At 29.2% G+C, this 10855-nt stretch overlaps 1 protein-coding gene across 2 annotated transcripts in view; it reads right to left on the bottom strand.

The window, feature by feature from the left end:
* Positions 1-1662: 1662 nt before the first annotated feature.
* Positions 1663-10855, bottom strand: part of LOC108684121 (sterol O-acyltransferase 1-like) — a 12935-nt gene continuing 3742 nt past the window's right edge. The window contains exons 2-9 of one of the 2 annotated variants that reach the window (XM_018188222.1): positions 9811-9881; positions 9436-9572; positions 8691-8861; positions 7972-8120; positions 7480-7619; positions 7014-7177; positions 2807-3080; positions 1663-2133 (exon numbers count right to left, since the gene is read on the bottom strand). In XM_018188222.1, coding sequence (XP_018043711.1) covers positions 1702-2133; positions 2807-3080; positions 7014-7177; positions 7480-7619; positions 7972-8120; positions 8691-8861; positions 9436-9572; positions 9811-9881 — 1538 coding nt within the window. In that variant the 3' untranslated portion in view covers positions 1663-1701. Of the gene's footprint in view, positions 2134-2806; positions 3081-7013; positions 7178-7479; positions 7620-7971; positions 8121-8690; positions 8862-9435; positions 9589-9810; positions 9882-10855 lie in introns of both variants that reach the window. The other variant, XM_018188231.1, reaches the window with a different exon arrangement.

Below are 10855 nucleotides of genomic sequence, written 5' to 3'. Positions count from 1 at the left end.
AATTATTTAATCATTAAAAATCTAGCTTCTACCGTTATGGGCTTTAATATTCTTATTTGTTAATTAGACAAGGAAGAGGTGTTAATACTAATACTTACTAACTTTGCAAATTCGTTATTTGTAACATTATTTATCAGTAATTAATACAATTATATAAATATATACAAATGTATGTTATAATATGAAAAAGAAAATAGTTATAAATTACAAAAAAGAATTGTACATGCTTATCGATACACTGTATAATATAAGTTAAGTTTGTATAAAGCGGAAGATATACGTAATCACGTACGTGTATGCTCAGTGAGAAATGACAATGGAATCGATATCGAATCGATGTCGATTTGACGTCGAAATCATCGAATTGACGTCGTATCGATGTCGATTTGACATCGATTCCATTGTCTTTTCTCACTGGGCGTCCTCTTTATCGCCATATATGGGAATTAGAAAACGTATATAAAATTTTGATATAAAATTATCCCTTTTTATATAAACTCTCATGTATTAAATCTTTAATATTTATTCCATTTAATATTTTTTCTTTATACATAATTAATTTAACACATTAAGTCCTTTCTTTATTTTAAATCCTTGTAACTGAAGTCTTAGATTTTTGGAGAAATTCTTTTTATTTTTAGCAATTATGATTAAAAAATTTTGATTATGATCTAATAAATTATAAGGATTTAAAAGAAAAGTCTGTAGTTTTCTTTTAATTGGGACTTCATGACTTAATTATAATTAATTGTAAATTCGAGATATCGAGCATCGTCACATTCTCATAAGAATTTAGAACTTTGTCGACGTACCGTGTGTTTTTTGTATATATAATCGTTTACCCCTTCATGGAAAAATTCTAAATTATTAAAAAATTTACACATATAATCTTACTTTATATTGATAAGTTTTATTAATCTTTTATTTTTTATTATACTTATTGAAAAACTTAAATATTTGAAATACTTATGAAAAACGAATTTTTTTTGTAAATAGTACTATTTTTTTTTTCCAGTTGCTCTATTATACGTAAATATTATACGAATCTAATCGTAACAAATTTATTGAAATATAAAATAAAAAAGCAACTAGAAATGATGCTTGAATGTCTTTTATGAGAAAACACGACAAATCTAAAATAATTAATAAACAACTCGAATACAGTTCAGCATCTTTAAAAAAATAAGTTGAATTAACTTTTTTTACGTTATATAATGTTAATAATTTTTATTATGAAATATGATAGAGTAACATTGTTAGTTCGATTTGTACGGTGCAACTTGAGGATCATCGATTATGATAATCGAAAGTTTCAGTAATAGATGCAAAACGTAAAAAAAAATGTTTTCGTCCATTTCAAATTGTTTCATTGATGGCTTAGAGAAAAAATTGCCATACTTTCATTATCTAAAATTATAAATTACTTTCATTATCTAAAAATTATAAAAAATAAATTAAGATCTGCAATTCCATAAATCAATTATATTGTTTACTAACAATTGCGTCTGATTCCTATTATCTGATCCTCTTATTGCGATTTCGTTTTTAAGGAGTCAAATCATTTCTTGTTATATTCCAGTTTAACATTAAATTAGTTACACAAATTTCGTACATAACAGTTCTCATACATATATAATCTTTGATTGCAAAAAACAAGGAATATCATCTTGAAAAGATTTTATTTTTAAGCGAGACAATAATTTACGCGTTAAATTGTTTTTGACATCTCCAGCTTCGTGGTATAAACAGGTCCAGATAATAATTGGAAAGAGGCGGACAGTTGTGTCGGGCGTAGAATTCCATCGCATACAAACTGAACATAATGCCGTTGCCAACACTCCAGGACAGCCACATGAAGACGTTGCTGGTGACGATCTTGCGGACGTAGAACATGGCAAAACCTATGACTCCGAATAACATGAACATTACAGGATAGAAGAAGCCAAATCCGAATGCAAGTATATACTCGTGGACGATGGCGGAGACGAGGAATACGGCAATGGCTGACAGCATCCGATTACGTGGCACCAAGATCTCGTACATATCCTTGTAGATATAAGTGTACAACCAATCATGTACCACCACATTCCATTTGCGATAGTAAATATGGTAAGTCGTGCTGTTCCACCAGTCCTGTAACACAATGGATCTGTTCTTTTTAGTTAAGGTTTTGCACGTTTCATCTTTCTTCTTTTTTTTTCTACATTGGAGAGAAAACGAGAAAAGACAGAAATTCAAGAAGATAATAGACCTAAAGATTCATGAAACTAAATTACAAAAATCGACATCTACAACTTAAGAAACACATAAAAATCAACAAAAATCAACAAAAATCAACAAAACTTAAAATGACTTTATTTTGACTTAAAGTCAATGAATAATCAAATTTTGTAATAAAAAAATCATTGTTTTGATTTTTTTTTAACTTGAATATGTTATTTTGATTTTTTCTTGGTGTGTTCCTTGGGAAATTGCCATGTAAAGTTTTAGGATCAATTCTGGAAGTTCAAACCATAGTTTCAAAAATGACATATTTATATAATTAGTATCTCATTTCATAGTTTTGCGGAAATTTAAAATTGTTATGTTTATAGACGCTACCATATATATTCAAATTATCATACATTGAAGGTATCAATATATACGATATATTATGTAAAGATATTTACATCCTACGTACAATTTTTGCAAGGTGTAAAAATTATTCAGTGAGTTACCTTATAAAACTAATATAATACGGAGTAATAATGGGATATATGAATATAAGAAAGTACGGGGTAAAATACTGAAGATGCGTTTTATTTACCTTGTAAAACAATCGATCGGCGAACTGCAGCATTTCCGCCCAAGCATTTAACCATGCGTGTAGCAGGAGATATTGTCCGGTGATGAAGTAGAGAATGCCAGGAATACTACACTCGATGATATTCTTGACGAACCATTTCCGTTCCAAATGTTGTGTTTCGTATACGTGATAGACCGGTAATACAAGACGTTCCAGAATAAAGGCAAGATAGAAGATTGCTAGGCCAACTTCAGCGAAATTTCGAATCACTACCATCCACCTGATTCTTTTGGTCCTAAGAAAAAGAAAATCAATCGTTGCATATCAAAAATATATGTCGTGCACGACTAAATGCGGAAACAAATGATCAGACGATTCACACACGCACGCACGCACGCACGCATAAGCATACACAATTCATTGGGTCACAAAGCTGTCAAACATCGCATGCAGCGTATACAAAGGATCATCGTCGCTTAAAATCCTGGCGACGAGTACCGTGCTTATCGTATTCGTCGTCGATCCGCGATCTCTCTGATCCATCAACTATCAATCAGAAGCCAGATCGGTTTCGGGAATTACGATCGAGGATAGTCTATCATGGAGCTTAAGAGAGCACACGTCGAATAAGCAATTGCGAGTCAAGCCATCGTCCTCAAGCGTTCTTGTGAGTGTCCGGACCGAGCGTGAATCAAGGCATCTGCCTCTAAATGTGTCACGCGTCTGCATCCGTGATTCAGGACAACAATCCCAAAGCGTTTCCCATACTTCGACTCAGAGCATTAGCCCCTAGGCGTCGAAGGCGGAATATCGATACAAACCGAAGAACACAGTAAATATACGAACATCGTAAATATACGAACGTTATAAATGCGTTATTATTAGCAAACTATAAATTGTATTAACATTGTGACATTTATAAACTGCGACTCCAAGACATGAAAATTTATATTATACACAGTGAACAATAAACTATACGAAAAGACTGTAAATTGTAGTGTTATTATTTGCATTGAACTACGGAATTTGGTACCTTCTGTGAGGCCTTCACATTCATGGACACAACATCAGAGGATACAGGCTTTCACGATCCAACTTCTGGGAAGCAAACGACGGTGTACGATTCATTTCGAATCTGCGAAATTACCAGAACAATTACACGTTCACAGTTCCACACCTATATAATCTTGTGGATTAATGTGAGTCATTCGATTTCATTTTGATTTCGCATGACGCAAAAACCGATAGAATCAAGACAATTTTTTATTATAAAATCGAAATCTCTTTAAAATCTCAGATAACCAACTTATCAAACTTATCACCTCCTCGAGATGATCTCAATAATGCCGCGTTAAAATTACGAATCGCGCATTTAACAGACTTATATAATGTATTCGAAGAACATAATGACGAGCTCGTCATAGTGGATCCGAATGCTCATTAGGATGAATCCGCTAACATTCAAGAGCGATTCTATCGCGAGTAAAATTGAAAATATTCTAAACCCGGCGAATACATCGGATGCCGATATATCGAGTATCGAGACACAATCCGGTAACAACACGAGCGCGACAATTGTGAAGTCCCGGCGAATCAAATTGCCTCTGCCCACGTTTGCTGGCAAGGTGGAAAATTGGTCGTCATTTAAAAACGCGTTTTGTAACATGATAGGATCGCGAACCATCTGACTATTCGTTTCCGCATTTCGTCATGCACGACATACAGATTTTTGATACGCTACAATCGTACTCAAATAAATCTAAAGTCTTTCTTCTAAAGTCTTTTAGTATCAATTTAACATCGCCGTAATATTATAATATAAAATTATGTCTTAAATATTTTTTATGATGAATTTGAAATATTAAGCTATATCATCAAATTGCATTATTAAAGATTAGGACATTTTATTTGTACATTTCATAAACAGTCTTTAGTATTATTTCTAATGTCTTTTAAGCCATATCAATCCATTGCTGTCTAATAACAAGTTAAACTTTATAATTAATACATATGTGTATAATTATACATATATTATAATTATTTCTACAATAAAAAGAATTTATTCGATTAATATATAATGTAACAATAAATTTATTATCATGTTATATTTATTATCATATATTTATTATCATATATTTATTATCATATTAATCGAATAAATTCTTTACACATAAGCACCCAGTGTTTGGTTCTCATAGGCATAATAATTATTTGAATCAGTCCATGAATTGATGTCTTTTAGAACAAAACACAGGATGTCGATGCGTAATAAGATTTATTAGTGCCAATGTCTTATATATAAGTTTCGATCCAGCTTCGGATCTTTTTCAATGTAAATTGAACGAACTCATTGAGTTCCCGACGCACTGTACAAATATAATTGACATCTCATTGTTAATTATAAAAAATAAAGTGTTGACAAAAAATAATAATTTAATACATTAAAGTCGTGAACAACTATAATAATAATTTAAAAAACTTACATGATATTCATTAAGCTTATAAAATATACGTGTCATCTGTACATACGTTACGATACATCTAAACAATGCTAAGCTAAAATACAAATCACGAATTACCACAAATAACAGAGATATTGAAGAGAGGAAAAACTCAATTATTTTCAAATAAAAAGTTATATGCTTTGTTTAAAGAATCCGCGTCTGATTGTATATTTAAATTATTTTTCTGTTTGCGGATGAAGATTATTTCTGATATGAATCTTTTGTTTAATATTTTTTTTTATCTAATATCTTAACATTGTCAAAATCGTGTGCTTTTTCTAGTCGATGTTTTGTGATAACTGATCTTTGGTCTGTATTTCGATTGATATGGTTTCTATGTTCACTAATTCTGATTTTGAGAGTCTTTTCTGTTTGACCCACGTATGACGCGTCACAGTCAATTTTATAAAACTGACTACGTCAGCATCATATGTGGAAGTTTGTCTTTCTGTATTCTAATGTAATTATTTAATTTGTTGATATCTTTATACGCTATTAATCATGTTTGATGATGTTCTTCTTTAAAAATGTATATTGACGTAGTTTATAAAATTGAATACAAGGATTGTAACGTATCATACATGGACCAAACAGGAAGAATTCTCAAAATCAAAATTAGTGAACATAGAAACCATATCAATCGAAATACAGACCAAAGATTAGTTATCACAGAACATCGACTAGAACAAGCACACAATTTTGACTGAGACAATGTTAAGATAGTAGTTGCTTTCCATTTGCACACAAGTGAAACTGAGTCTGAAGTAAGCTGAGTATTTCATACTCAGATTAATGACATCATTATTTGCTTAGTTTGATAAAAATTACTTTGTTATTACATAACAACACAACACATTACATTCGAATTTCATTTTTAAAATGACTTTACAAGATTTACTAAAGCATCTAGTCTCGATCTTGTGCAGATATAGGCATAATAAGACAAAAACTCAATTAAATCTCACTTGTCAGAATGTAAAAGGAATGCGTATTCAACTGAATTATAACGTCACAAGTGAGAATTATCTGAGAATTGATGTAAATGGAAAGCAATTATTAGATCAAGAAAAAATATTAAACAAAAGATTTATCAGAAATGATTTTCATCCGCAATAGAAAAATAGTTTAAACATACAATCAGATTACGGATTCATTAAACGAAGCATATTTTTTATTTGAAAATAACTGAGTTTTCCTCTCTTCAATATCTCTGTTATCTGTGGTTTAACTCGTGATTTGTACTTTAGTTTAGCATTGTTTAAATGTATCCGTACAGATGACACGTATTTTATAAGCTTAATGAATATCATGTAAGTTTTTCAAATTAGTAATCTCGATATTATATTTAATATATTAGATTTAATATATTATTATTTTAGATTATTATTTTTTGTCAACACCTTATTTTTTATAATTATGTTAACAATGAGTTATCGATTATATTTACAATGCGTCTGGAAACTCAATAAGTTTGTTCTATTTGTATTGAAAAGGATCTAAAGCTGGATCGAAATGTATAAGACATTGGCACTAATAAATCTCATTACGCATTGACATCCTATGTTTTGCTCTAAAAGACATCAACTTATGGACTGATCCATCTGTAATGAGCTTAATTACAACTAATATTTAATTCATATAATAATTATTTGATATAATTATTTCTTTTATCACACAATTAAAAGTTCACAATTGTTATCAAAGAGATTATAAAATATTGTTACCTGGGATATTCGTCGCGGTACACAAGAGTTGGTGCGAACAGGAAATATAGATATTGCGAAAATGTGGGGCCACTCGGTCGCGGAATTTCGCTGTGAGGTTTATACGACAAAAATCTGGGCGCCGCGCTTCTGACGAAGGCGTGAGTCTTCATCATCATGCGTATCTAAAAAAGTAGATATTTTTTAGAGTGGACAAAATTTTAGCAATTCTATCAATTCAGTAAAAAAAATTCTAGCAATAATAAATTTATATAGCATTTAATAGCATTAATAAATTCTAGCAATAATAAACTTCATGATTTATGGTTTTTATTAATTCGCGAATCGGAAGAAAATTTTTTTATTAATTTGCATTATTGAAAGTGTGTGATGGCACGCCAAAAAATTCATTTACTTCAATGTATAATTTGCAAAATTTTTCAAATCATAATTCAATATATTAGAGTAGATTTTTAAAGATGCATACTTGTTCCATAATAACAATTAAACTGCAACCTATGGAGAGATTCGTGTTGAGCATCGCCTTAATGGGAAAAATGATAAAAAATATTAGATACGATATAAATATTGATAGCCAGGTGTAATCCCACAATTTTAGAATGGAGGCTGCAAAAAGAAAAGACATACTTAAGTAATTTAAATTAAATTTTAATTAATATTATTTAATATAAATTGATTTAATTTATTGATATTATCTAACATATTTTTACAAGTACTTTGATCATTTAATTTCCCATTATTTCGTATTATAATTTCAACTTAATTAATTAATTATTATTTTACATCACAAAAAAGATTATTTTAAAAAATTCAGATTTTATTTTGTATATTTATTTCAATCAAATTACTCTTTAATTCAAACGATTTACTTTCGATTTTGAATTTCTCAATTAATTTAAAGTTCTTAACTCTTTAAATTAAACACATTCATCTTAGTCTAAATTGAAGAGATTGTTACATTTTGGCAAGAATCGGAGTCGTTGGTGTGCCCAAAGGGTGAAAGCCACGTAGACACTAAGTGTCGAGACTTGCATGAATGACCAAATGTAGATGCACGTTGAAAACTTTGCGAAACCAATCCATAATGTATTGGTACCACCGCGGAATCTTAATTATCATTAAAAAAGAAAAATTAGGTGATTAGAATCAAAATCATGTATAAGAGATCAATACATCTGTACAAACGAAAAATATCTAAGATCTAATCGATTAATCCGATAATTAATTCATTAATCAAGTTTTTCCAATGGAAATTCACTACACTTGCAACAGATAAATCTTAATTGTCGTCTTTTGTTATTTGTAAGTTACCTAGAAATTATAGATGCAATAAATTGTACTGTTTATTTCTCAACCACGATAACTCATTCAGAAATAAAAAATGTACAGTTTTCATTAATGAGTCTGTATAAAATTACGATCTGCGTTATATTGCAAAATATCTTTTAAAAATTTATTAATAAAATTTGACTATAAGATTCGATAGATAAAAATTTAAAAAATTTCAAAAAATGAAATTTGGAATTTTTTACTAAAGATATCTAATTAATTGTTATAAATAATGTTAAAAAACATTTTGTTTCAAATATTTCAAATGTACATTTTACGAAACGATTTTTTTTCCACAAAATCGATGATTCAGCGAGAAACGAATTATGTCATTCGTTGCGAACTTACGTTCCGGATTCCATGATATCGGATACGATGGTATTGAAAAATAGGAGTATGAGAGTCACCATGAACAGATTGTAAACTGTGCGAATGTGCGGGATCTCGAAGAGATCGGTGAGCAATGAGTTTCTTTCGAGGAACTCCTTATCCGGTAGTGCACCTTCTTTGCTGGATTTTCTGGAGGAATGACAGATATGCTATTGTAAATCACACATTTCATTGATTACATGCAATTGTTCTATAAAGTTCGCCTACACATTCTTATGTTAATAGACGAAAAAGAATGTGCAATACAATGTTAATGCATAATAATTATGAAATATTGTGGCAAGAAATGCGCAGTCAGAAATTTTTTTAAATTCCTTCATTTATCTTCATTCTGGAATGTCAATTTTTAAGTAATCATATTATTTTAAATTTTCTTAGAACTCTTAGTTTCACAATTATATCGTAGGTATAATTATATATGTCATACTTTATTAGATATATTTTTGATATCACATAAAATACGACAGTGAAAGTATTAAATACAATAAAGTTTTATTTTATTTTTTATTTGGACTTATAATACTATTATTAAAAAAATATTTAATCAACAATACTACTATGTCTCACACACGTATATTTTTTAAAAATTATTATATTTATATACTTCCAAATATTTTTTAATGTTCTATCTATCCTATCTCTAGTCTATGTTTTCGTAAGTATTTTTTGTTCGAAGCTTTTTTCTCTTTTTATCACTTCTCACCTTTTATCACGATATTTATCCGTGCTGTACAAGAGTTCCCCATTCTTTACCAAAGGCGCTTCTAACTTCTGCAGAACCTCAGACATCATGTCGTTAAAGCGTTTGTTAACGTGCCCCAAAACATCCTCTCTTATTTCCTGCGAGGAAATACTCCTTACAACAAACAAACAATATGCTAGAGAGGTACGTTATCTCTCACGAAATGATATCTTATCGGTTTAATCTTTGATTCTTTAAATATGCTCTTGAGTATCATTATACCTTTTTTTTCTACCACAAACGATATTTGATCGATAAACTTAATAAAACTTTAATTCACATTACATTAAGTTCAATCACGGATTAAGTCGAAGTTAGCAATATATTATTTCGCACCTGTATTCTTTTTCGCAATACATCGGCGGTCGTCTCACGTAAAACATCCGTGAACGTATTTCGATTGGCTACTGAAAAGAGAAAATGTAGTTATAGGCATGTATATAGATAAAGAAAGCAGACAATAGATATCGATAAATAAGAATATGTTTATATTTATCGAAATAATAGATATTGATAAACAAGAATATGTTTATATTTATCGAGATTTAAGTTTGAGACAAATGTAGAGTAACTTTTGTGAATGGGGCGTTTATCTGTTATTATAGAATGAAATTAAATCGATCTTCTAATTAAAGAAGATTATGATAACAATATTATTTGAAATAAAATTTAACTTTCGATCGTTACTTTTAAGTTAATTGTTTGTTATGTTTAATTTATATCTTTGTTGATTAATTTTCAAGTTACAATATGAAGATAAAATTTATTCTGTGTTATTATTATTCATAATAATTATTCTGTGTTATTGTCATAATAAATATAATATAATAATAATAAAAATATAAATTTATGTAAAAGAATATTTATTTATTTTTTACAATTATTTTGAATAATTATTTTGAAGTTTTATTATTGTTTTGAATTTAAAATTTTCGAGAAAAACACAAATTTATTATTTATTTTATTTAACTAGTTTTTTAAATTAGGGACTAGAGAAAATCTTTAAAGTTAATTTGAATAGCCCTTTCTATCGGCAATGTAAGTTTTTTCTACTTTGAGGTCCTTTCCTGGATAACAAAAAGTGTTAAATCGGATCATAAAATGTTTACGCCTAAAAAATGACTTAAAGACATCTTATGTCACAATTTTAGACTTTGTATTGTTTGGATTATAATTGAGTAATTTAGAGAAGATGTTTTCTAAGAATTTTCAAGAATTTTTGAGATCGTTGAAATCGATTTTGACTTCAAACTTTTAAAATTTCAAAGAAATAATCTAACTGAAAAAAATTCAAATTTCAAAGAAATAATCCTGAAACTTTGAATATAGTCTGAAAACGTCAAAATTTAAAAGAGTTCTTTACCTTTGAGTAGATAAGTGG

The sequence above is a fragment of the Atta colombica genome, unplaced genomic scaffold (assembly GCF_001594045.1).
Source record: "Atta colombica isolate Treedump-2 unplaced genomic scaffold, Acol1.0 scaffold10, whole genome shotgun sequence".
In the NCBI taxonomy this organism is placed as follows: domain Eukaryota; kingdom Metazoa; phylum Arthropoda; class Insecta; order Hymenoptera; family Formicidae; genus Atta; species Atta colombica.
Note: the sequence above shows the minus strand (reverse complement) of the source record. Positions and strands in the feature narration are given on the sequence as shown.